Below are 27,426 nucleotides of genomic sequence, written 5' to 3'. Positions count from 1 at the left end.
GCGTCTCTCTGATGCCCCCTGATTTTGGTATGAATCCTTTCACCTTTTTCTTCGGTGGAATTTTTTCAAGGGCTGCAGTCCCTTCTAATGTTCGGGGGAACTGGCCAAAACTGGAAGTTCAGGATCGCAGGCTGCAGAGTCTCACAAGTCTGGTGCCGTGGATAAGCGTCAGCCTGTTGAGTGTTCCCACTGATTGGAACCCTGCTGGCTCGGATGATGAGGGCAATCCTTACTCTCTGGAGGATAAAGAAATCCCTCCGGGTTTGGAATCATAGATAGGTCGCTGGCTCTGATCTCCCAGACACAATGATGATGCTGGGAGGGCCGGGTGTTGGTTTTATGTCTGAGCCAAAGAAGAATTCTGTTTTAATACCTTGACTGGCCTGGAATGGGGTGCTCTGGAAACTAATTTTAAAGGAGGACGAGCCTTGGTCGGGCTGTGCCCCTTGGATCTAACAGCAGGAGAGAGCAGTTGCGTTTTCTAAAAGTGGATGCACTGATCTGTGCAGTCTCCAAGCGGACGACCTTCCTGCAGAAGGGGGAGCAGCATTGGAGAATGCGCAGGATAGGAGAGTTGATGCTATCCTCACACAGGCCTTGAGACAATGGCAATGAATTGCAGTTAGCCTCCTCCTGCTCCTTGGTGGCTCGTGCTTGTTTGCTTCTATCTTAGGAAGTTGATGAGACTGGTATGAATACCAGGGCAGTGATGAAACAGGCTGCCACCTTTTTGGCGGATGTGAGCTGTGCCTTGGTCCATTCCTTTGCCAGAGGAGTGGCTTCGGTGTTAGCAGCCACACACCAGTTGTAGCTGAGATTTGGTTGGTGGCTACAATTTCAAAATCTAATCTTACGAAATCGTCCTTAAAAAATCATTCTTGATCTTAATCAGAGGATTAAAAGCAGGTGCCACTCTCTTTCGGCATGACGGGCCTTGCTAGGGGTTTCAGATATTTTCGATTTTACAGAGAAGTGACTTCTGAGAAGGTCTCAGTCCTTTCGGCCCAGGTAGCCCAGACAAGGCATAGACTCAGGTGGCGATGCATCCCTACCCCCTTAATGAAGGTGTGCCAACCCACCTCCTAGAACTGGAGGTAGGGGTTCGCCTGTCTCCTCTTATCCGGAGGAGGGTCAAGATCACATCAGACCAGTGGGTTCTGGAGGTGATATGGGACAGCCATGCTCTGGAATTCTGCGTCCTTGGGACAAGTTCATGGCGTCTCCCTGTGACTCTCTGGAAATGAGGCTGGCAGTGGAGGTTACATTGTCAATGCCTCTGAGTTGGTGGGCCGTGTTTCTAGTGCTTAAGTAACAAGAAAATACAGGCCATTATTCCATTTATTTTATTGTATCCAACAAGGTTTCCTTTCAATCCATCCTGGTCCTAAAGGGAGTCAGTAGTCAATGCGAGTGGCTCATTTACGCTTGGAAACCTTATGCTCGGTGATAATGGCAGTACAGTCTGGGGAGTTTCTTACATCTCTGAATTTGTCAGAGGTGTATCTACATATTCACATTTGGCTGGAGCAGTGGTTCGATGTTTTTGGAGCGACATTATCAGTTTTCGAGCGCTACCTTTCGGTGTGGCCACCGCACCCAGGACCTTGCGACAGTGTCGAGACAGGATGGTATTCTGGTCCACCCGTACCTTGATATTTGGATAATTTGGGCCAAGGGCATGGAGAGAGTCTTCAGTTACAGCCGTCTCAGATGCTGGTGTTTCTTAGTGTTCATTTTGACATGAAGCAATGCAGGGTGCTCCTGCAGGAGGCCTGCATTCAGAAATGGATAGCGCAGGTGCGGCTATTGACAGAAGCAATTCTCCCGGTGGTATGGTCTTACCTGCAGGTGTTTGGTTGATGGTAGCCACCCTAGAAATGGTTACATGGACAAGGGCGCATAGGCATCCTCTTCAGCACATACTGCTTGCACAATGGAGTCCACAGTCTCAGGACTTCTCAATACAGCTTCAGTTACCCATGGAGATTAGCATCCAAATGCAGGAGTGGTTGAAAGCAAATCATCTAAGGAAGGTCATTTCCCTACAAACACCGGATTGACTAGTACTCACAATGGATGTGAGCCTCAGGGGTTGGGAGTCTCACTGTCAAGAGTTGATGGCACAAGGGGAGCTGGACTGCAGAGGAGTCTCTCTGGAGCAATCAATCATCTGGAAGCATGTGCCATTCAGTTGGCATGCTTGCGGTTCGTTGAATGCCGGCAGGGTTAAGTGCTCCGAGTAATGTCAGGCACTGCAACGACAGTAGTTTACATCAATCACTAGGAGGGCAACAAGAGCCAGCAGGTGTTGCAGAAAATAGCCCAGCTCTTGGAATGGGTGGAAGTACATCTTCAGGAAATCTCTGCCTCCCACATTGTGGGAAAAGAATGTAAGAGCCAATTTTTTCAGCAGACAGAATCTGGATCCAGGAGAATGGGAATTGTCTGATATAGCATTCCAGCTCATAGTGGGCTGCTGGGACCTAACATTTATAGACTTGCTTGAGACACTGCTCAATGTGAAGGGTTCCTCCCTTTTTTCAGTCACAGGGGATATCTGCAGTCATTACGCATCAACGCTCTCAAACAGAAGTGGCTGGAAATCAAGCTTCAGTATGCTTTTTCCCCTGTCCATGTCAGGCAGGGTGATTTGGAAGAGTGAAGGACACACAAGACTTGTGCTTCTGGTGGTTACAGATTGGCCTAGGAGGCTGTGGTATGCAGATGTATGGAGGCTCCTGGCAGACTCTCTTTTCCAGTTACCAGTCCACAGGGATCTGCTACGACAGGGACCTATTCTTCGTGTAGGTCAGTCTCAATTTTGTCATTCGGTATGGTCCTTGAAAGGTCAAGGTTGCTGAAGTGTGGAATTTCCACTGCTGTGATTTTCACCTTGCTTCACGCATAAAAGTTCTCCCCCCTTTTTAGATTACATTCGGGTTTGGAGAAGTTTTGAGGATTGGTGTGAGGAACGAGGCGTATTTCCTTGTTCTGTTAAGATCCCGCTCATTTTGGAATTCTCACAGAATGGGTCACGTAAGAGCTTGTCCTTTAAATTCTTGAAGGTGCAGGTGACAGTTCTTGCTTGTTTTCAAGGGTCAGATGAATTGTGAATCCTTGTCAGCCCATCCGGATGTGGCCCGGTTTTGGAGGAGGGGAAGCTTCTTTGTCTTCCCTTGCAGTTGCCGGTGCCCTCATGAAGCCTTAATCTGGTTCTAGAATTTTGGCAAATTTCCACTTTTTATCCACTCCTTGAGGTTAAATTCTTGAAGATGGTGTTTCTAGTGGTGAATTGTTCCACATGTCTGGTCCGAGCTGCGGGCTCTTTCCTGCCGGGAACCGTTCCTGCGGGTGACTCCAGGAGTGGTCCAACTTTCAACTGTTCTGTCCATTTTTACTGAAAGTTGCCTTGGATTTTCATTTGACCCAATCGATTTCCCTGCAAATGCTGGTCAGGGAGAGAGATGTGGATGAATATTATCCGTTGCGGATGATATTCATTCTTGGAAGTCAAGAGGCATCTGATTTGGTATTGGAGGTTATTAAAACTCAGGAAGACTGACTGCCTGTTTGTTCTCCACAGTGGAGGTAAATAGAGTGAGTCAGTGTCACAGGCTACATTAGCCCGTTGGGCTAAGGAGGTTATCACGGCCACATATATGGATGCTAAGTAGCTGTTACATAGATAATTTAGGGCTCATTCCACTAGAGCTCATGCAGTGTCATGGGTGGAGCGTGGAGCTTCGATTGTTATCTCCTGTTGAGTTTTGCAGAGCTGCAATGTGCTCCTTCTTGCACACTTTTTTCCAAGTATTACCACCTGGATGTGCAGACCTGGGAGGATGCAACCTCTGTGCATATGGTGTTGGTTGGACAACGGGCAGCCTCCCACTCTATTCAGGAGTAGCTTTGGTACATCCCACTGGTTGTGGATTACTGAATACTGAGAAATGAGAAATTTCTGCTTACCTGATAATTTCCTTTTCTCTAGTGAAGACAGGTTAATCCACCTTCCTGCCCTTGGTTGCCGGTTTATGGCTCTATGGTCCTCCTGAGTGGCTGCATGACTGGGGATAACTGATAAATGTCAGTTTTAGTCCCTAGATTAGTCATGTTACCCTCTTTGAGCTCAGTGTTTCCTGTTGACTGAGTACTTGAGAGGTTGTCTATTAAAGTTATAATCAAGTGTTGTTAGTTTGTTCACAGTTGGCTTTTGCAGAGAATACTGGTGGGCTGATGTCCGTGCAGGAGTTTATATACCATGACGTCAGCTTTGCTCCGTCTCCATCTGCTGGTAGAGGTGCATAACCCTCTGGTCGTGGATTAACCTGGCCTCATTGGAGGAAAGGAAATTATCATATAAGTAGTGATTTCACATTACTGCTCACAGCTTTCAAACTTGTGCTAATTCAAACCTTTTATGTATGTTTGTTCTTTGAATCTGTAGTGTTTGCTTCAGTATTACCCCTTCCCTTCTGTTCCCTGCAATACAGGAGAAGTGGGGGTAAGGGGGAGCAAGAGAGGAGGAACTGGATTAGGGAGCAGAGTGGCTGTTCACTTCTCTGTGTGTGTTAGGCTCAGCCCAGGGCTGGAGTAGAATACCCTACTCACTGCTCTTAAGCTGAAAATAAGTACTGGAATTGCGTTCTACCCCGTTCCCCCACAAATTAAGCCCTGATGTTGGAAAATCTTACATGCTACTATCACCTTTCCCGTTGATAAGCAGGGCTGAATTAGCCATGCTGTCATGGGAACTGTCTATCAGGCCCGGGAGGCGGAGCTTCCAAAGAGAAATAGAGTTTGCTCTGTGCGGCTGCGCGTGAGTTCCCGCGCAGGAAAGAGATCTCTCCTCAGTCTGTTTCTTTCCACGCGCGGGAATGCACGCGGAGCTTCTCTTCTCCTCACAATAAGTTTACTAATTGTAAAAAAAAAAATGTCGAAAAAATCGGCCCTGAGGCCATCGGGCTTTAAGCCTTGGAAATGCGGAAAGATCATGTCCATCACCGATGGACATGATCGATGCTACAGATGCCTGGGCCCTGACCACAATCAATGCGACTGCGAGCACTGTGGCTGCATGTCGCCCAGGGCCAAGAGACAAAGAGCACAAAAACTGGAGCAACTTCGCGATGTGGGCGCTTCAGCTACGCCATCTGAGTTGCACTCTTCCCCAGGCCCTTCGAAGCCTTCGGGCCCGAAGATAAGACGAGCTTCGTCCGTGGATGTCCCATCCTCTAGGTCTGGAGTCGACGAAGGGAGAATCCGTAAGGGTCAAGACTCCCACAGGACACCACAAACACCCCATCGGGATCTATCGGGGTCGAGCAGAAGCTCCCAAAAACATCCCAAGCACAGGCATGAGAAACTTAAGCGACCGCGGAGCCTCGGACATTCAGGTGTGTCGGATGCGTCGGGGTCTAGACCAGTTGCATCAATGCAGATACCGTTGATGCTTGCGCTGCTAAAGAAATCTACGACACAGGACAGGAACATGACGCCGACCCAAACCAACGGTCGACGCACAATGCACCTCCATCGACGCACGGCGCAAGACCGAGGCATGCCGAGCAACCGACGCATACATTGACTCACAGCACAAAGAAGACGTACTCTTTGACGCACGACTCACCATCGAAGCATCACCCCCTAATTGAAGCAGGCTCGAAGCAAAAAGCCACGGAAAGCACCGAAGGCACACACCATCGGAAGTCATCGACGCATTTGGTGGTCTCTTTGAACATATCAGACAGGTCGCCACCACGACCTCTAAAGGCAGCAGATCATCAAGTGGCCTCTGCTACGAAAGAGACTGGGACCATTCTCCCATGGGAGACCAGACGCCCTTCTCCCAGAGTACATTCAACAGCTACAGACTGGGGGTAAGGAAGGGAGTGAACCAATCACCGGGGGCGTGGGGAGGGACAGAGGGAACTGAGAAAGGGGCATAGGAGGGAGAGAGTAAACTGGATTGTAGGGAGAGGGAGGGATGGAGTGAAATGGGGATGGTGGTGTGGGGAGGGTGACAGATATGGGTCAGGGCAGAAGTGAACCAGGATGAGTGAAGAGTTCATGGGGTGTGGAGTGAATCAGGAAGAGTGATGGGTTCATGTGAGGGAGAAGTGAAAGAGTAAGATCAAAGGGGTTTTGCAAGGGAGGATAAGAAAAAGAGGGGATGGAGGTGAGATGGAGAACTGTCTTCTTTCCTTCTCCAACTATCCCAATTTTCCCCCTTCCATCTCCACCCCATCCCCGATACTCCCTTGCTTCCTGCAGGATATCCTGATTTGACAGTAAAGATTAGATGGTTGCAAACAGACCTTGGTTTGTTGAATCGTAAAAATAAATGCAGTCAAAATGTGCAAAGTGTATCACTATATTGTCTACCCCCAAAGATTACAGTATTTGAAAGAGAATGATGTATGAATCTCTGTTACCTATCCTCTAAAAATCTTCCGGATACAAAATTTATAATCTGTAAAACCAAACTGCCGGTAAGCAGCAGCAACAACACCGGTGGGGGGCGGGGGCTCTTTGCAAAAAGCACGCACACTGCTGGAGCGGGCGTGGTGGTAATTTCTAGCAAGCTTTCAGCTGCAGCCAGTTTATTAAGCATCGTTATGTACCCATACACGCGCGTACAGCTGTACACAATACTCCCCCCACAGCCGCGAGGGAGAAAGCTGCAATAAGGGGAGAGGGGGAAAAAAAAAAAAAAAAGTTAAATTTGGCGGGAAAACCTCCCCCTTGGTAATCCTGATTGGGCGGGACTGGCCTGCCTCCAACATCACTTTCGCACTAGCTCCGCCCCCAAACCGGTAGGGATTCCGCGCCCAAACCAGAGGAATCCTTTTTCGTTCTCAGGTGTCAGTCCACTTTGATGACGTTTCAATCTCTGCCAGTTTGCTGGCCCAATCGCGCCGCTGGTGGGCGGCCCGCTACTGCTGCCGGAGGAAGGCAGCTTGCGTGACGTCAGCGTGATGCGACAGTGTTCGGTCTCCCTTTGAATAAACCCGGCAGCGGCGGGGTAGTTTCGAACAGCTGCTGTTATTGTCCTCTCTGACCTGTAGTGGTTGTTGTCGGTGGGAGCTGCGGTAAGCGAATGTCGCCGTTGAATGCAAGGGCAGGGGTGGTGAAGGGACAAGTACTTATTATTCTTCCCCTGTTCCCGTATTGATGCTCAACTCTCACGGTGACATCTTCCTTCAGAGTGGGCAGTGAGGAGTTCGTAGTGAAGGGTGCCCTTCGTGTAAGTTGTGATCAATGTTCTTGGCCCATCTTAAGCACTATGCAAAGATAAGAAGTATCAGCTCTTTTCTTGGGATACTACCTGCGCTGCCCCTATAAAAGAGATCACATACAACCTGATACAATTTGGGAAAAGCAGTGTTAGTATTTGAATGGGTAACTCTTAGTGGGGTGTTTAATTCCAAGCACGCACAAACGTATTTATTATTTTTCATGGACTGCTCCAGCTAGCGCTCCTCCAGTAGTTTGTACTCCCTGACCCAAAGGTGGATTCTTTTTATGGGGCTGGGAGCTCTCGCTTATAGCCCGGGCAGTGGAGTGTTATTCCCTGTGTGTATTGACAGCTGCAGCATCCCAATGGAAGAGATGCTGGCACAAACCAGGCAGGACAGGGCACTGGGTGTTAAATTATAAGTTTACTGATTTGTTAAAAGCTTAAATCAAAGTCCCATTTTATATGCTATTACATCTGAATTTAGTACAGATAGGAGTGTGTCTCTTGAGTGGGTGTGCTTTACTTCAGCAATCTGGGTAGAGCTTCCCATGGTGATATTTAAATGCACAAAAGCTTTCCCAGCAGCCTAACAGGGAATCCTGTTGGTAAGGTTCCCTCAAAAAACAGAAAAAATGGACCTACCTGAGTCTCCAGCTCGTTCCTGAACAGCCAGCCCTATGTCCTGGTCCCATATAGGTGGAGATCCGGATGGGAATCTCCAGGGCTTACTTCATCGCTTTAGTTGTTTAAGACTGGTGACTCCTCATGAAGGAAAGTCTTAAGGATAGAGATCCTGCTATACAAGCCTGCTCCCAGCGAGAAGGGGTGGCTAAAAAAACCTCCTCACAACAAACGATATTAATATTTACTTAATCCAAAATCTTCGACTGTTGTGTTACTACTACAGGTGCTTGCCACATTCAAGGGGTGAATGGGTTCATTGTTATTCATCCCTTGTCCTCTGACCAGCCAGAGAAGATGACCTTCCCCAAAGGAGCAAAGTTTAAATATAGTCCCTTTTCAAAAATATTTATCTTCGGGCCATCAAACATCTTGCGCTTCCAGGCCTATCACAGGTGCTTGCCACATTCAGGGAGTGAATGGGCTCAGGAGTCCCAAAAGGGTCTGACAAAAAGTCTCTTACTGCAACTGATAGCAGAGAGTGCACCGTGGAGGTCCTCTTCAAAAAGCAAAAGCCTGATGAGGGAGAAATCAAATTTTCTTGCTCTATGTCTAACCAAAACTAACCATTAGCCACACCCTTGATGACAAAATGGCAAAGTTAAATAGGGTTGATCCTTCAACTGCAGTCCTCCAATAGAAAGGACTGATGGAGAAGGGATGGCTCATTAATAGTACATCTAGACTGGAACCTAGGGACATATAATGACAGACTGGAGGGTCTGGTCACAAATGCATGGAAATAAAGATCAACAAAGAAGTTTGTCCAATATATATTTTAATACATAGCTCCTAAAAACTAGTAAAGATTATACTTCCCTTTCTTTGGGGCAGGGATTTATCATACTTGAATACTTATCACCATTGTATAGTACCGAATGCATCCAGTAGTACTCTAAATATGATAAATATTATTAGAAGGGAGAAATCATATGATGTGGGCAGCTGGCTCAGTTACCTTGGCTACTGCATCTGACTACTGGAGCTCCTCCACTGTTGCTGCTGCTCCTTCTGCCAACATTCAGAATGAGTGATCCAGTCAAGATGTGCTCCTCTATCTCACTCAGCCTGGGAATAAGGCAGAGGCTGGAAGGACTAAAAAGGGAAAGATGAGGGAGTACTGGATGCACTGTGTGTGCCACACAAAGCGGGGTCTGGCTATCTATGCCGTACATGCTTCCCATTAATTACCACACTCCAGGGGTCATGCTTTAGTTGGGAAGAAGTGTGCATGATTACGAATATTCTCAGAAAGGTGTTCCTGCATGTTTAAGGACCACTGCTCATGTCTCTTGTTGCTGAGAGCTGAGCCCAAGTGCTAGCCTGGATCTTAGCATCAGGCAGTGTTGACTTTTCATGGCACATCTGATTTGGTCTGAAGGCACATCACTGTACTATGACGCTCTGGTCGGGAAACACTGGCCCTGGTAATGGCTTCTATGTCTTAGCCCTTGTTTTGCTTAGGTACTGATACAAATGATCTTTTTTTTTTTCCCTTCAGAGATTTCCATTTGTATAAATCTGTTATAGCTTAGTACATTAGGTACCGTCATTTTAATCATCTTAATTTTGCAGACTGCAGTTCTTTTATTAATTTTAATTTTTGATTCCTGGTGGCTTTATTCTGATGTGAGAGGAAAATAAATAAGTGTCCTACATAGAGATGGCTATCAATGGCGAGATGATGGGGTGGGGCTTATTCTGATAGTGTTTTGAATCATTTTGATCCAGCTTCTGATTACTATCTGTTTAACCCCACTAGGTGGAAAAAAAACGATTAGTGTTGTCAAGGTTTTACATCCTAATCTGATCTTAATTTTCCCGTCGATGGGGCTGAATTAGCCATGCTGTCATGGGAACTGTCAATCAGGGCTTGGGAGGCGGAGCTTCCTAAGAAGGAAACGGAGCTTTGGTCTGTGCGGCTGCGCGTGAGATCCTGCGCAGGAAACAGAAATCTCTTCAGTCTGTTTCTTTCCACACGCGGAACTTCACACTCCTCATAAAAAGTTTTTCAGTTTAAAGATAGAATGTCACCTTAGGAGGCACATTCTTACCCGGGGCCGGTAAAGTCAATAGGCCCGAAGGTAAGAAGAGCTGTGTCCATGGAGCCACTCCCTTCCAGGACTGGAGGGCAGGGCAGGCCAGGCCTAAAGAGACCATCAGGGGCAGAGAAACCCATAAGACTCATCCAAAACACCATTGGAACCTATCGGCGAAGACACATAGTCGGCCGACAGCGTCTGAGTTGACCTGAGCAACTGATATGCCGAAGCATGCTCTGTCCGCACCGAGTAACACAAGGCCTGTGTCGAAGATGGCACAGCCATCGCATTGCGTCGACACCACGAAGAAACCGAAGCATGGCGCACACACGGCGCAAGTCTCAACGCAAATTTCTACTGTGGTGCAGAAGATGACGCACGTTCAGAGTGTGACCCAGAAGCCGACGCACGGAGGACGTTCGGCAAATGACACGATGCTTCGATCGACGCAGATGGTTTGGACGTCGCGGGAATCGACGCAAGATGCGAAAAAGGGATTCAAAGCACTACCATCGATGCAAGAAGCGTCGAAGTTGACTCATACAAAAGGGGGTTCATCACATTTCACTTCCAAATTGGGAGGAGAGGTGCCGACAAAGTTAGCGGAGATTGGGACCAATCTCCCAAAAGAACACCGTAAACCCAGGTCTCAGGACCGGCACGAGAAACACTCGAGGGCATCCATGCAGCAACACTCGCCCATTTCAAGTCCTCAATCATCACGTCCATCCACTTTGTCAAAGGGACAGCTTACACATGACGTGTCAACATCAGAGGAAGAATGTATTGATGTACCGTCTCGGTCGTCCTCTTCCTCATCAAGCTCACTCCAACCTGTCCTCGAGGCCATCACACTGTGAGCAAGACCAGAGCTTACAGGAGCCTCTTGCTAAAAGAGGAGATTGACTGCAGACTTGATTCCACAACCACAACAAGTGGGAAAGAAAAGGTAAGAGATCTTAGCAGCAGCTATATCCCCACCTCATCAATGAGGGCAGTCGAAGTCTCAAATGCCGCCTCAGGCACAGCAGGCCTTTTCACACTTATCTGAAGCACTCTCGGGGTTCTTTGACTTCTTGCAGTCCGCTTTTGCTCTTCCCTCCATCCCTGACCACAAATTTACCACACTCTGCGACGACATTGAGGGAGCCAACACCAGAACCCCTGACAAGAACCCCTCCACCAAGCCTGCAACCACCAATACTGCTCCTACCTTCTCCTGTAAAATTCTAGTCCCCTCAGACGTCACCAGACACGTCCACGGGGTATCCTTCTGACCCACCAGATGATCCTCCTGAATCGTACTCCCCTCCGGAGTATTTATCCTACCTGAAATTTTTAGAAAAGGTGGGCTCCATCCTGCAATTGGATGTTCAAAAGGTACCCGATCCAAGATCAGAAACGCTAGGACTCCTCAAGATCTTTGATCTGCCGGCTGAACCAACGTCTTTACCATCGCATGCAGTTCTTGATGTGGTCTTGGAAAAGTCGTGGGAGACACCCCTCACCACAGTGCCACCGTCTCGTAAGGCAGATTTACAGTTCCGCATGCAACAGTCACCTTATTGTACACAACCACAGCTTCCCCACAATTCCATCGTGGTGGAGTCTGCCATGCAACGGGCTAAGAAATCGAAGTTGCCCGTGTCGACCCCACCAGGTAGAGAGAATCGCTGTTTGGATGAATTTGCATGTAAAACCTTCCAGTCAACAATGCTGTCTGCTCGCATCCATCAGCATCAATTTTACATCCTGCAATATCTGAGTGCGTGCAGGCAGTTAAGGGCATGCTTTTCACCTCAGAACTCTCAACACAATCAACTTCGCAGCCCCTTCTAGATAGTGAAGAAGGCATTCGGCATTTGCTTCGGACGGTCTATGAGGCTTTTGAGACCTCCTCCAGAGCAACAGCAATTGCGGCTCGCCGGACAGCTCCATGCCATCAGAGAGGACGTGCACAGTAAGCTAGCGAACCTCCCGTGTAGGGGGGAAAACCTTTTCGGAGACAAGTTCCAAGAGACAGTAGTGAATCTAAAGGAGCAGGCTGTTGCGGTCTAGTCTTTGGCGACTCCGTCATCGTATCCGGCACAGAGGCGTTATTTTACACCAGGATGTAGGCAGTCTTTTTCTTGATGTCCCTACAGATCCTACGCATCTTACCGGACTCCTTCCTGCCAGCAACCGCACCAGACCGCAGCAACCGCAATCGCAAAGAGGTCATGCTAGGTCTCAATGCGGCACAGGACAGCAACCATCTGTCCCAGCCAAGCCATCACAATCTTTTTTTTTTTTTTTTTTTAAATTAATTATAACAATTATAACAAAATGATATAATCATGTATACAGATATTTCAAATATAACATAACCACTAGAACAACAAAAAATAAAAAGGACACATCTGATCTAGCCCACATCTAGGGGAGAAAGAGAAAAGAAAGACTTGAGTGCATTGTCATTTTATCATTACAACCAACTCCTATGCCCTACCTAAGAATTGAGTTTTATCCCTTATGAAACGCTGAAGTTGTGAAGGATCAAAGAAAATAAATGTATTTGTTTCGTAAATAATTTGACATTTTTACAGAAATTTTAAAAAATATGTAGCACCTATATCCAAGACTGCTTGCTTTAAAGACAAAAATTGTTTCCGCTTTGCTTGTGTGGCCGGAGATACATCAGGGAAAACCTGAACTTTTTGACCGCAAAAAATCAAAGGTTTTATTTTGAAAATATTTACTAAAAAATAAATGCTTATCTTTTTTTTTTTTTTTTTTTTTTTAACAGAAAGGTAACCAGCAAGGTAGCTCGAGATGCTATGTTATCCAATGAATCCTCTAGGAAAGTTGACACTCCAGGACTCCCTAGTGTCAACACCTCCTACAACAACTTGAGATGTTTTTCTTTGGGGTAAATAATACATTTTAGAAATCACTGGAATATTCTGATTTTCGTAAGAAAGAATTTCAATTACATACTTCTTGAAAATTCGACATCAATCTTGATATTGGAAAATTTAATATTCGTAGATTATGAGATCTCTTCTCATTTTCTATTAATTCCATTCTAGTATGTAATACCAAGTTATCTTTTATGAAGGATATATTGGTTGCTTGCATATTTTTAACCATAGGATTTAAACTTGCCAAAGCCTGCTCCACTTTATCAGTTCTATCATCTAGGTCCACTAATTTCTCCCTTGTCTCTACTGAATACGTATAAACTTTAGAAACAATGCCTGACAATTTCTTGTCTATATTCATTACTAACCTCCACAAGTCTAACATTGATACATTTTCAGGTTCAGACTGATTTTCTTCAATTATACTTCCTAAATCAAGGACTGATGGTCATGGAACCATATTTTTTCTCATAATATTCTCACTTCCTATGTTATTTGCACCTATTTGTATATTGCCCCCAGTGTTGTCAACCACTCTTGTCATAGTGTGGTTACCATCCACATGGGAAGCAATAACATTACCTTCAACCAATGCACCTTCCATAGTAGGATTTAGGGGAGAATGTTGTTTGGACATGGGGGTCAAAGGTACTCCTAAAGAGGAGTTCACATCTGCCAGCCCCCCTGAATGGACTCCCTCATTCTTGTTATGTGGGAGTCCATTGGTCCAATCTTTTTTGACTGTGGAAACATAGGAGACGAAGTATAATTTTTTGACTTGTGTTTTCTGCCCATAGTATTTTCTTTAGAAGGGGCGCACCGGTGGCTGCGCACCGCAGAGTGCTTGCTTTTATCTGTCCTACGGGACGCCTCCCAGTGACGTCACTTCCGGGTTCGCCCTCAGGACCGGGTCCTCACCTCCAACGCCAAAACTCGTACGAGCTGCAGGAAACAAGGTCTCACCGGCACTCACTCCACCCTTTCTCCCCATCACAATCTTTTTAAGTATTCAATTGCCGCCGCCACCACCACCTGTGTTGCCGCCAGGTAGAATCACATCACGAATAGCGGCATGGACTGCCATAACATCTGATCGTTGGGTACTAGACATTGTGGAAAACGGTTAACAACTCCCATTTTTACAACTACCCCCACATCTGCAAACAGCAGCCTGCAGGACTCATCAGTCTCAGTTAGCGACGGAAATACAATCGCTACAACAGCAGGGAGCCATCAGATCCATTCCTCTCTCAGCCCAAAACAAGGGTTTTTATTCACCATATTTCATCATTCCCAAGAAATCGGGAGGTCTTTGCCCAATCCTAGATCTCCGAGAGTTGAACAATACTTGGTGAGGGAAAAGTTCAAGATGGTATCCTTAGACTATACTGCCTCTACTACAACTACACAGGTCTATGTGCTCCATAGACCTGAAGGGCGCATATACACACATCCTGATACACCCATCTTCGTGGCGTTACCTATCTTTTCGATTCCAGGGCAGTCATTACCAGTATGTGGTTCTTCCATTCGGCCTATCTGCAGCCCCCAGAGTTTTCATGAAGTGTATGGCAGTGGTGGTGGCCTTCCTCCGACAGAAAGGTATGAAGTTGTTCCCATTGCTCGACGACTGGCTTCTAGTGGCATCGAACCCGTCCATGCTTCTGCAGCAACAATTAATCCAATGCTTAGACGAACTGGGGCTGGTCATCAGCTATGACCTTGACCCTACTCAAATCCTGCAGTTCATAGGAGCACAACTGGATACCACTCGCAACCAAGCTTTTCTGCCAGAGGACAGATGATTGGAAATGCAGACTGCTGTGTGCTCTCAGATTGATGCAGCATCCTTCCGCACGACAGATACTAGCAGTACTGGGACACATGGCAGTGGCTATCTTCACGGTTCCCAACACACAATTACATATGTGACAACTGCAATGGGGGTTGAAACGTCAGTGGAAGCAACACTCACAACCCTTAACTCAGAAACTGACCCTTACCACAGCAATGACAACCGACATATCTTGGTGGCTCAGCAAGACTACGCTAAACAAGGGTGCCTTATTCAGCACTCCCCCACACAACATAGTACTCACCATGGATGCCTCTCGAAAGGGATGGGGGGCGCACTTGGATTACCTGGAGACACAGGGACTATTGTCCCAACACTATCAAAATCTACAAATCAATCTGTTGGAATTCAGAGCGATTCGAAATGCCATACAGGCCTTTCTTCCGCAGTTGCAGGGACATCGGGTGATGGTATACACAGACAACCAAGTTGCAGTGTTCTACATAAACAAGCAAGGAGGGTCAGGTTCATGATCCCTTTGCAGAGAGACGCTGCTCATCTTCGACCATGCACACCATCATTCTATCCATCTGCAAGTGACTTACTTACCGGGCGTAGTCAATACCCGAGCAGACAGACTCAGCAGGGTGTTCTACTCCCACAAATGGACACTCAATCAGGTGACTCTTGACATATTTGCTCAGTGGGGAGTCCCATTAATAGATCTCTTTGCCACAGAGAACAATGCAAAGGTTCCTCGGTTCTGCTCGGTTTGGCCCACTCAGCATCGGGTAGCACAGGATGCATTCTTACTCCCTTGGACAGAGGAACTAATGTATGCGTTCCCTCCAATCCCTCTTATCACCAGTACCATTCAAAAGTGTATCCAGGATGCAACACAGCTGATATTAATAGCCCCGGCTTGGTCCCGACAGCCGTGGTACACTTATTTACTAGACCTCTCCATCGCGGAACCCATCTCATTGCTGGATCGGTCAGATCTCTTAACGCAAGAAGTGGGGTCTCTTCGGCACTCGATTCATTCATCCCTTCACTTGACGACATGGAGGCTGAGCGGCTCCTCCTAACTGAACAAGGCATATCTTTAGAAGCACAGGAAGTCATTGTGCACTCAAGAAAGTCATCCACTATACGTAATTATGGATTCAAGTGCAAAAGGTATTCCACTTGGTGCGCATCTAAAGGAATAGAACCCTTGAATTGTTCGCCAGAGTCTCTTCTGGACTGCCTTCACAGTTTATACAAGTCAGGGTTAGCAACTGCATCAGTACGGGTTCATCTCTGTGCTATAGCTGCCTATCATAGGTCACATCAAGAACATCCAATTTCGTTCCACCCATTGATCTCTCGATTCCTAAAGGGCTTACTTCGCCCACCAATTGCTAAGCCTCCGGTACCATGGAACCTCAACCTTATACTGGAACAGCTAAAGCTTTCGCCCTTTGAACCACCAGACTCGGCTCATATTAAATACTTTACATGGAAAGTAGTATTTCTCGTTGCGGTGACCTTGGCACGTCGCGTTAGTGAACTGTAGGCCTTGGTCCGTTATAGTCCATATCTTCAACTTTATCACCACAAAGTAGTAATGAGGACCCATCCATCGTTCCTCCCAAAGATGGTATCTCAATTTTATTTAAATCAATCAATTGAACTGCCAATGTTTTTCCCTAAGCCTCACAACAATAATAGGGAACGTTTGTTACCCACCTTGGACTGCAAATGTGCTCTAGCATACTACAAGCAAAGGAGACATTCACCATCGTGAGCATCACAATTGTTTGTCTCCTTCCATTCTGAGAAACGGGTACTCCAGTGGCAAAAAGAACCATCTCTAGCTGGATCATGCAGTATATTCAATTCTGTTACAACAAACAAGATTTAACTATTCCTTCTGTGCTAACCGCCCATCAGGTACGAGCGGTAGCAACGTCAGTAGCTCATCTCGGAAATGTACAGCCAAGTGACATTTGCAAAGCAATCATCTGGTTGTCTCTTCACACATTCACATCGCATTACTGCCTAGATCAACAATCATCCAATGATGCCAACATGGGAAGGGCAGTTCTGCATTCCTTAGAGTAATCTCTTAGTAGACTTCTCCACTCTACATTGATCATGCAAAGAACTGTCCAGATACCTACAAAGCATGATCGGAGGCTTTGGACTCCCATGACAGCATGGCTAATTCAGCCCTGCTATCGACTGGGGGAAAAAGCAAGTTTGCTTACCGTAAACGGTGTTTCCGTAAATAGCAGGATGAATTAGCCATGCTGCCCCACCCACCTCCCTGGATAGTCGACAGCTTCTACATATGTTCCTATACTGCTTAATCATAGACTGAAGAGATTTTTGTTACCTGCGCGGGAACTCACGCGCAGCCGCACGGAGCAAAGCTCTGTTTCCTTTTAGGAAGCTCCGCCTCCTGGGCCCTGATTGACAGTTCCCATGACAGCATGGCTAATTCATCCTGCTTTCTACGGAAACACCATTTAAGGTAAGCAAACTTGCTTTTCCTGCTCCTTTTCTAGTTGAGTGGTGTTCATAGTACACATGGCTTCTGATTTTATTAAAAAAAACTTTTAAAATATATGTTTTGAAATAGTCTTTGGTGAAGAAAATTCGATAAGAATAACAGATTTAAAGTTTTTACATGTAGCTTTTAAAACACTGTAAGGTTTAGACCCTAAATACCTGAGGGAGAAGCTAATGTGTCACAAGCCAGATAGTTCCTGCTTTCTGAAAATTAAGGACTTCTGTGTATCTCTTCAGTAAACAGCATTAGGTAATCTAAGTTGTGAAAGCCAAAATTTTTGTGTAAAGCCTCGCATTGGAATGAGTCCCACAAACCATTCGTCAGTCAAAGTGACAGCCTGAAAACATGATTATCTTCAGTGTCATCTACTAATGTTGGCTAACAGCAATTTGAAAGGTGTTTGTTCTCAAGGAAAATCTGGCCTCTCATGTTAGTGAGTCAGTTTTACTGTATGAATTTATCTGTATGTTGTGTTGTCTTCATTGGGCCCTGAAAAAAGGGGTTACAGATTTAAATAAATCAGGGGTTCCTAACTTGGGATCCATGGATGGGCTTCACGGGGTCTGTAAACTGGGTGCAACAATTTTGTGTTCATGCATTTTTCTGGGAAAGGGGGGTCCATAACGTTCATCAGATTCTCAAAGGGGCCCGTGACTCAAACAATGTTAAGAACAACTGAAATAAATTTAATCTTATTTTTTTTAACCCTGTAGAATACCTCGTTTAAGAAGATGGAGTTTAGATCATGGAAGCGGCACACAAAGCTGACAAAAGGCAGGAAAGAGGAGCTGTATCCTTATAGTCTGCAGTTCTATCAACAGCCACCTGCTGAAAACATTTCCCTGGTTGAGTTTGAAACGTTAGCAGTGGAGAGACTTAAGCGTGAGTGTCTAAATCAGTTTCTTTTGTAAACTCTTGGCTTCATAAGTAGAGGTTTGTGTGAAGTGTGCATGCTCATGTGTTTCACATGACATGCTTAGCCCATGTCATTCAAGTCTTTGGTAAGTCCAATTCTTTTCAGTGATGCTTGAATTCTTCGGTTAAGCTCTGGATGTTGACATTTTTGTCTATTTAAAAAATGTATATCCCGCTCTGTCTACTGTTCTAGGGGGATAAACAGTTTAACATCCATCAAATGAAATGAAGATAGCCATAGAGGCAAAAGCTCATAACAAAAACTTTTAAAAATATATCCAAAGCAAGAAACCTGTGAGGGAGTCGGTTGGACCATTAGATGACAGAGGGCTTAAAGGGGCTCTTAGGGAAGATAAGGCCATTGCAGAAAGACTAAATGAATTCTTTGCCTCCGTGTTTACTAATGAGGATGTTGGGGAGATACCAGTTCCGGAGATGGTTTTCAGGAGTGATGAGTCAGACGAACTGAACGAAATCTCTGTGAACCTGGAAGATGTAGTAGGCCAGGTTGACAAACTAAAGAGTAGCAAATCACCTGGACTGGATGGTGTGCATCCTAGGGTTCTGAAGGAACTCAAAAATGAAATTTCTGATCTATTAGTTAAAATTTGTAACCTATCATTAAAATCATCCATTGTACCTGAAGACTGGAGGGTGGACAATGTAACCCCAATATTTAAAAAAGGCTCCAGGAGCGATCCGGGTAACTATAGACCAGTGAGCCTGTCTTCAGTGCCGGGAAAAATAGTGGAAACTATTCTCAAGATCAAAATCGTAGAGCATATAGAAAGACATGATTTAATGGGACACAGTCAACATGGATTTACCCAAGGGAAGTCTTGCCTAACATCTGCTTCCTTTTTTTGAAGGGGTTAATAAACATGTGGATAAAGGTGAACCGGTAGATGTAGTGTATTTGGATTTTCAGAAGGCGTTTGACAAAGTCCCTCATGAGAGGCTTCTATGAAAACTAAAATGTCATTGGATAGGAGGCGATGTCCTTTCGTGGATTACAAACTGGTTGAAAGACAGGAAAAAGAGAGTAGGATTAAATAGTCAAATTTCTCAGTGGAAAAGGGTAAACAGTGGAGTGCCTCAGGGATCTGTACTTGGACCAGTGTTTTTCAATATATATATAAATGATCTGGAAAGGAATACGACGAGTGAGGTTATCAAATTTGCGGATGATACAAAACTATTCAGAGTAGTTAAATCACAAGCAGACTGTGATACATTACAGGAGGACCTTGCAAGAGTGGAAGATTGGGCATCCAAATGGCAGATGAAATTTAATGTGGACAAGTGCAAGGTGTTGCATATAGGGAAAAATAACCCTTGCTGTAGTTACACGATGTTAGGTTCCATATTAGGAGCTACCACCCAGGAAAAAGATCTAGGCATCATAGTGGATAATACTTTAAAATCATCGGCTCAGTGTGCTGCAGCAGTCAAAAAAGCAAATAGAATGTTGGGAATTATTAGGAAGGGAATGGTTAATAGAACGGAGAATGTCATAATGCCTCTATATCGCTTCAAGGTGAGACCACACCTTGAATACTGTGTACAATTCTGGTTGCCACATCTCAAAAAAGATATAGTTGCGATGGAGAAGGAACAGAGAAGGGCAACCAAAATGATAAAGGGGATGGAACAGCTCCCCTATGAGGAAAGGCTGAAGAGGTTAGGGCTGTTCAGCTTGGAGAAGAGATGGCTGAGGGGGGATATGATAGAGGTCTTTAAGATCATGAGAGGTCTTGAACGAGTAGATGTGACTCAGTTATTTACACTTTAGAATAATAGAAGGACTAGGGGGCATTCCATGAAGTTAGCAAGTAGCACATTTAAGACTAATCGGAGAAAATTCTTTTTCACTCAATGCACAATAAAGCTCTGGAATTTGTTGCCAGAGGATGTGGTTAGTGCAGTTAGTGTAGCTGGGTTCAAAAAAGGTTTGGATAAGTTCTTGGAGGAGAAGTCCATTAATGGCTGTTAATCAATTATACTTAGGGAATAGCCACTGCTATTAATTGCATCAGTAGCATGGGTTCTTCTTAGTGTTTGAGTAATTGCCAGGTTCTTGTGGCCTGGTTTTGGCCTCTGTTGGAAACAGGTTGCTGGGTTTGATGGACCCTTGGTCTGACCCAGCATGGCAAGTTCTTATGTAAATAAAAATACAAACAGAAACACATACATATCTCAGCATAAAAATAGCAAATAAACAAACATGCTAATCAATCCTCTGAGTGTGCACAGAGCCCGGCCTTCTTTGTCACTGATTCTATAATGGACCAATGCAGGTGAACTGAATTTTTCCATCCAGCAAAGTAGATGGAAAAATGTTTACAGTGCAAGCATGGAGAAAAGTGTTGAGGTGGTGACTTTTTTTTTTTTTTTTAAATTAAACAAGTGCCTTAGCTCGCATCCTTTTCTAGTGATGGAACATGAAAAAGGAGGCACTCTCCCAAAAGACACCTGGTTTCCTCTCCAGATCATATTAAATGCAAGGGGCGTTGGTTTTGTGGTAGTCACGTGTTTGCAGTAAAGCTCTCAGCTTTTTCTTCTGGCCGTTCGTAGATTGTAACTTACGCTATTGCTTTTTTGGCAGCTGTGATGGTTCATTGTTTGGGTATTCTGTAGTGCTGCAGATTGTTTCTTTATTTGGGTATCTCTGAATTCATACCTGGAACCTCCAAAGCAGAAGCTCTAACACTGATCGAAAGGAACGGCTGCCCTAATTAAGCTAGTGGAAGAACACTGCCTTCTTGAGTCAGGTTGCTCATATTTATCCATTTCTTGGTTTACCCTTTCACTGGAACCTATTTTTTTTTTATTTTTGTTCCAGGGTATTCTTTGTTCCGGCAAATGTTTAAATTGAATGAATGTTAACACAGGAACACTTCTATTTGCATGCATGAATTGTTCCTGTTAGTGCTGTCACTTTCCAGAGTCTGATTATTGTGTTCTGACATAAGTGACTCTGATGAAGTTGTGGTAAGTTTGAGATGGATTAATTCATGTGCTGATGGGCTGCCACCTCCCACTTTAAACTCCAGTTCCCTACAAGCAAAATTAAAGGAACAAGATGTCAACAAGTAAGTCTGTTTATGAACAGGTAGAGAGCTCTGTGACCATCACCAAATGCTGTGTAACAACTGGCTTTTTTTGTATTTAATGGAGAGCATGGGTAACATGGTAGAGTATTTGTTTTTAAGTGTGCTAACTTGCACAAGTGGCTTCTGCTTGAGTCTCTAGGGAAAGGGATTTATGCCAGAGGGTGATGCTCCTTCACGATTAAAGTAAAGGTGAGATGCATTGAAACGGCAGCACTCCCTCCCGTTTCATGTTTGGGGCAAGCAGGAGGACAACCTTTACTGTTGCCTGTTAGCCATCTGTAGTCTTCCTTTGGGATTAAATGTTGTCAAAGCAATCTAACTGGGAGCCACGTAGACGGCTTTTGGGCCTTGGATCTTCCTTCTCTCTTTTCTTCATCATGGCACTTCCTTGGATCCTGCTTTCAAAGCAAAACAATTGGTAGTGAGGGCCTGAAGGAGGGAGACTAAGGGTCTGCTGACAGTTTTCTTGGCTTCCTTGATAATTTGGGATTCATTTAAATTATTATTTTTATTTTGGTTTTTTTAACATCCTAAGCAGTCCCTTTTTCCACCAAAGGCCTTTTTGGTTCTATATATAAAATGTAAGATGGCCTAATTCTGGCAGATTCGAATTCTCGTACAGTTAGGAATGGCTCGCTAATTTTGCAGAAATTTTGGTGTGGGAATGAGTATTCCTTTTTCCTTCTAACTTCATTGTATGTAGTTACAGAGGTGCTTGTACACAGATGGTCTGGGGTTATTGACGAGAAGCAGAATTAGTGTTTTGAAAACAAAAGAATACACATCATTGGGAGAATTAGAATGGCTGCTTTATTACCCCATGGTAAAGATGTGCAAGCTGAAGGAACTGCAACATTGTATTCAGCCAAGCTCCGTTGTTTCAAAACACACATCTGCCGAAAGACAAACGGGTTTCGAGCAGAAGTATAAAAACAAGATGTTCCTGTTTCCCAGGCCTGCACATCTGATGGTCCTACTTTTTTCTCTTGCTTTTCCTAATGGGGTTTCATCTTGCAATCTGTTTACAAATCTGCTGCCGTTGCCATATGCTAACCTCTACACGCCTGTTGGCTGTGAACATCCATTTATTCTGAGATGCATAACTTGCTTGATCAGAAAGAACCAACAGGTCAGTGATTAGTTCATCTTAAATTCAGTTGGGAGGCTTTGCAGAGCAGGTCCTTTTACACTGCTAGAATTTCTTAAGAGAGGATTACTCGAATTCTGTGTATGTTGGCTTGTTGCAACAGACCCTAAAACAATTACAGCTGATCCAGATTAGGCTATTTAGGATCCCCCAGCCCCCCAAATCCCAGGGATCACATTTCCATTGTACTAGAGAGCCTATGGTGGCTCTCTTTAATTTTGGATCTGATTTCAAGATTCTGATGCTTTTTTAAGCCAAAAAATGGATTAGGTCAAAGTTATCTTTCTGATCAGATAGTTGAATGTGCTCTGTGCTGTTGCCTTAAGGGTTGATTTGATTCTGCATGCTGACTTGTGTCCTGTTCTCTCACTTTTTCAGTTCTGAAGACCATAGAGAATCTTGGTGTGAGTTTCTTGAAGGGCTCTGACAAGTACAAGGAAAAACTGGAAACTGAACTGCGAAAGCTCAAGTTTCCATACAGAGTAAGTGCCTGGGCAGTAAAGGAACCACATCCCTCCCCAGCAGTGGGAGCTGTTTAATATATTGTGAATGTGCCAACTGTAACAAACCTTGTTATGTAAAAGGTGCAGAAGTTCCCCTGGAGAATAATCCAAACCTAGAGTTGTCCTCCATTAGGTGGAGACAAATTAAAACTCCAAGCAGAGGTTTCCCTCTTGCATGAAAGACCATCTTCAAATTCTCTGCTTGAGCTGGGTTCTGTCTGTAACTAAGTGGATGTTGTATACGTCTAGAGGAAAGTAGAGTTTCCACTTTAGCAGGCATCGTAGCACTAAAGTGATTTAATGAATGAGCTTCTAAGTTAGTGTTGAGGGAATAGAGAGTGTAGTGACTTGCCCAAGGTGATTAGGAGTGTCAGCAGGATTTGAACTCTGGCTTCCTTGGTTCACAGCCTGCTGCACGAACAGCTAGACTATTTCTCCCAGCAATCCAGGTTATAGAATAAGGATGAGATGGAGGCTTTTTTTTTTTTTTTTTTTTTTTTGAAAGGCAGTCAAAAAGTGAATTTCTCTAGGCTGGGGATATAATTCTGTCCTCTAAATGTCAAACGGAGGGACCTTTACTAATGTATTGTGCAGTCAAAGAAAAAAAGAGGAAGGTTCCAAACAGAAAATTCTTTTAAAATAAAGCGTTTTATTCCTTATATCCAGGGCAGCAGCCTGAGTTAGATGTGCAGAGTTAGCTAGTGTTAAAACAAAAACTAGAATTCTTAAGTCGGATAGAAAGGCTAGCGTGCAAGTAAAGTAGACACAGTGCACACAGAGATTGGCTGCGAGTATTTATTGTAGCAACTTATGCAGTCAGTGCAGCGATGAAATGACTAAATCTGTAATTATCAGTTGCATGCAGATCTGCCTCTGAGAGAGATTCTTGCAAGCCTAGCAACCATGGAAGGTTTATTTCCATTTATGAATCGTTTCTTCAGCATGTGCAAAGCTATTTACAGCACATAAAACCCAGTACAAATGTAACACCAGCTATAACTTGTAGAAAATACTATACAGGAAGCAATAGCTCAACTCGTCTTACATTTTATAATATGCAAATAGTTAAAACATCAAATAAAAATAAGATTCTCAATCTGTAAAGAAAATGAAATTAGTTAAATTTATAGAAACGATGGTAGAAAAGGACCAAATGGTCCATCCAGTCTGCCCAGCAAGCTTATAGTAGTATCTGTTGCGCTGTGCAGGTTACCCCCATATTTGTCAGTTTTCCATACTGTAAAAGTCATGGCCCTCGTTGGTTGCTGTCTAAATCCAATTCCCCTTTTCCCCCTGCCATTGAAGCAGAGAGCAATAATGGAGTTGCATCAACAGTATCAAGGCTTATTGGTTAAGGGTAGTACCTACTGCGCCAGCAAGTTATCCCCATGCACTCTTTCCTTCATTTCCATCCTCTAGCCTTTAGGGATCCACACTGTTTGTTTATCCCAAGCCTCTTTGAATTCTTTTACGTTTGTTGTCTTCACCTCCTCCTCCAGAAGGGCATTCCAAGCATGCACCACCCTCTTCATGAAGAAATATTTCCTGACATTGGTTCTGAGTTGTCCTTCCTGGAGTTTTCATTTCATGACCCCTAGTTCTACTGATTTCTTTCCAATGAAAAAGGTTTGACGCGTGTCCCTCATTAAAACCTTTCAGGTATCTGATGGTCTGTATTATATCTTCCGTGCACCTCCTTTCCTCCAGGGTATACATATTTAGGTCCTTCAGCCTCTCCTCATAAGTCATTTGATGGAGAACACCCCCCCCCCCCCCCCCAACCACCATTTTCGTCTGCTGTCTCTGTCTCCTTTGAGATACGGTCTCCAGAACTGAGCACAGTAATTCAGGTGAGGCCTCACCAAAGACCTGTACTAGGGGATTATCACCTTTTTCTTACTGGTTATTCCTCTCTATGCAGCTCAGCAATTTTCTGGATTTAGCTATCGCCTTGTCACATTGCCTACTCCTGGGGGAATTCTGCGCACAAAAATGTAAAATTCTGCAAACTTTATATTGGTCAAAATAACACAATTTACATGAGTCTTCAAGTAATTACATTTAAATTAATACGGAAAAAAGTTATTACTTAGAGATGCAGAATTTCCCTAGAAATTCACTGTAAAGTGTCCCTTCCACTCGCTCTCCCTACTCCCCTGGCCACTTTGTTCTCTCAGGCCCCAACTTCTCCACCTGCCGGTATTTCTCCCCTCCACCTCTAGGCTCAACCCCTTCCATCGCCAGTCCCAGAGTTTGACCCTGTTCTCAGTACTGCCCCTCACACAGGCTCCCTCTGTCCCTCTCTCTCTCACACACATGCTCCCTCTCTCTAGTACATGTGCACGCACCCTCATACGGGCTCTTTCACTCTCTCGCACACACACATCCCCCTCATACAGTGTCCCTCTGTCTTCAGTACACACCCACACAAGCTCCCTTTCTCACACAGGCTACCTATGTCTCTCTCTCACGCACCCCTTCACACAGGCTCTGTCTCACACATACACAATCCCTTCACACAGGCTAGCACCCTCACATACACAGGATCGCTTTTTCATACACACAAGCTCCCAATATCTCACACACCCACACTCCTTCACAATGTCATATAGGCTCCCTCTCTCTGGCACCCACACTCAAGCATCCCGCCCCTCTCACCTTCCATGCTCTCTCTCACACCCCTTCCCCTCCCACACATACACACATTCACCAGGGCCTTCACGTTCTCAGTGAATGGAGCACACTCCATTCACGGCACATATGGGCCTTCATCTTCGCTACGAGCGGAACGCGTCCCACGGCACATGGGGGCCTTCATCTTCACCACGATCAGTGCGCCAAGACCTTCATCTTCATGTGTGCCGTTTGCGGCATGCTGCAGTTTCCTCTGCCATTTTCTGCATAGAATTTGGCAATTCTGCATGGGGGGGGGGGGGAGAATTCTGCGCAAATTCTGCGCATTCCCCCAGGACTAATTGCCTTGCCATCTTCAGTCGCCAGACACTCCGAGAACCCTCTCTTAGTCTGCTTATATTAGTCTTTCACCTGCCAGCACATACAGCTCTTTTGGATTACCACACCCCAGATACATGATTCTGCACTTCTTGGCCCTGAATCCCAGCTGCCAAGTCCTCGACCCTTCTTCAAGCTTTCTTAAATCACTTTTCATTTTCTCTACTCCTTCAGGCATGTCCACTCTGTTGCAGATCTTAGTATCATCCTCAAATAGACAAACCCTATCTTCTATCCCTTCCGCAATGTTGCTCACAAATGGGCTGATACAGTAAGACGCGCGGGAGAGCTGGCTAGCACCCGCTCTCCCAACACACACCCAGGCCGCTCTCCTGGTTGCGCGATTCAGTAAATAAAGATATTTAAATTAGGGCCTGCGGTAGAAGGAGGCGCTAGGGACACTAGCACATCCCTAGCCACGGGTTCGGAAAACGGACGCCGGCAAAATTGAGTGTCCGTCTTCCAACCTGCGGGCCGCGGCCAGATTTAAAAATTTTTTTTATTTTTGGGGCCTCTGACTCAATATCGCTATGATATTAAGTCAGAGGGTGTACAGAAAAGCAGTTTCTTTTGCTTTTCTGTACACTTTCCTGGTGCTGGCTGAAATTAAAATGTGCGGCTTGGCTGCACATTTTACTTTCTGTATCGGGCGGGACTAACTAATAGGCTCATCAACATGCATTTGCATGTTGCGGGCGCTATTAGTTTCAGGGGGGTTGGACGCGCGTTTTCCACGCGCTATTACCCCATACTGTATAAGGGGTAAAAATAGCATGTCAAAAACACGCGTCCAAATGGGGGCTAACGGTGTGCTCGGCCTGAGCGCACTTTACTGCATCGGCCCGAAAGATATTGAACAGAACTGGTTCCAAACCCGATCACTGTGGTATGCCACTTAAAACACCGTTTTTCAGAGTAGGTTCCATTTACCATTACACGCTGTCTTCTGTCAGCCATTCAGTTTGCAATTCACGCCACTACCTTGGCACCCACTCAAGCTTCTCATTTTGTTTACGAGCCTCCTATGCAGGACTGTATCAAAAGCTTTATTAAAATCCATGTAAATCACTTTCCATGCTCTTCCCTGATCCAATTCTCTAGTCACCCAATCAAAAAAAATCAATCAGGTTTGTCTGACAGGAACTTCCCCTGGTGAATCCATGCTGTCTCAGGTCGAGCAACCCATTGGATTGTAGATAATTCACTATCCTTTCCTTCAGCAGAGTCTCCATTAATTTTCCCACCACTGAGTTGAGGCTAACTGGCTTGTAGTTTCCAGCCTCCTCTGCTACAACTCTTGTGAAGCGAAACCACCACTGCTCGTCTCCAGTCAAACGACATCACTCCTGTTTCCAGGGATCTATTTAGGTCTTTCAGTGGATCCACCAGCACATCACTGAGCTCCCTCGGTATCCTGGGATGTACGTTATCTGGCCCATAGCCTTGTCCACTTTCAGTTTTCCTAACTCTTCTCATACATTCTCATCTCTAAACGGAGTTTCGTCTACTCCACCCTCATCT

The 27,426-nt window shown here is 45.1% G+C and overlaps 1 protein-coding gene across 7 annotated transcripts in view; it reads left to right on the top strand.

Annotated features, from left to right (window-relative positions):
* Positions 1 to 6,848: 6,848 nt before the first annotated feature.
* Positions 6,849 to 27,426, top strand: part of PRIM2 (DNA primase subunit 2) — a 608,800-nt gene continuing 588,222 nt past the window's right edge. For 2 of the 7 annotated variants that reach the window (XM_029595679.1, XM_029595678.1), the window contains exons 1-4: positions 6,849 to 7,091; positions 12,749 to 12,871; positions 17,929 to 18,097; positions 22,769 to 22,872. In XM_029595679.1, coding sequence (XP_029451539.1) covers positions 12,857 to 12,871; positions 17,929 to 18,097; positions 22,769 to 22,872 — 288 coding nt within the window. In that variant the 5' untranslated portion in view covers positions 6,849 to 7,091; positions 12,749 to 12,856. Of the gene's footprint in view, positions 7,092 to 7,127; positions 7,247 to 12,748; positions 12,872 to 17,928; positions 18,098 to 22,768; positions 22,873 to 27,426 lie in introns of those variants that run through there. The other 5 variants (XR_003855666.1, XM_029595680.1, XM_029595675.1 and 2 more) reach the window with 5 other exon arrangements.

The sequence above is a fragment of the Rhinatrema bivittatum genome, chromosome 3 (genome assembly GCF_901001135.1).
Source record: "Rhinatrema bivittatum chromosome 3, aRhiBiv1.1, whole genome shotgun sequence".
In the NCBI taxonomy this organism is placed as follows: domain Eukaryota; kingdom Metazoa; phylum Chordata; class Amphibia; order Gymnophiona; family Rhinatrematidae; genus Rhinatrema; species Rhinatrema bivittatum.
The sequence above is the reverse complement of the archived record's forward strand: the minus strand, read 5'-3'. Positions and strand labels throughout refer to the sequence as shown.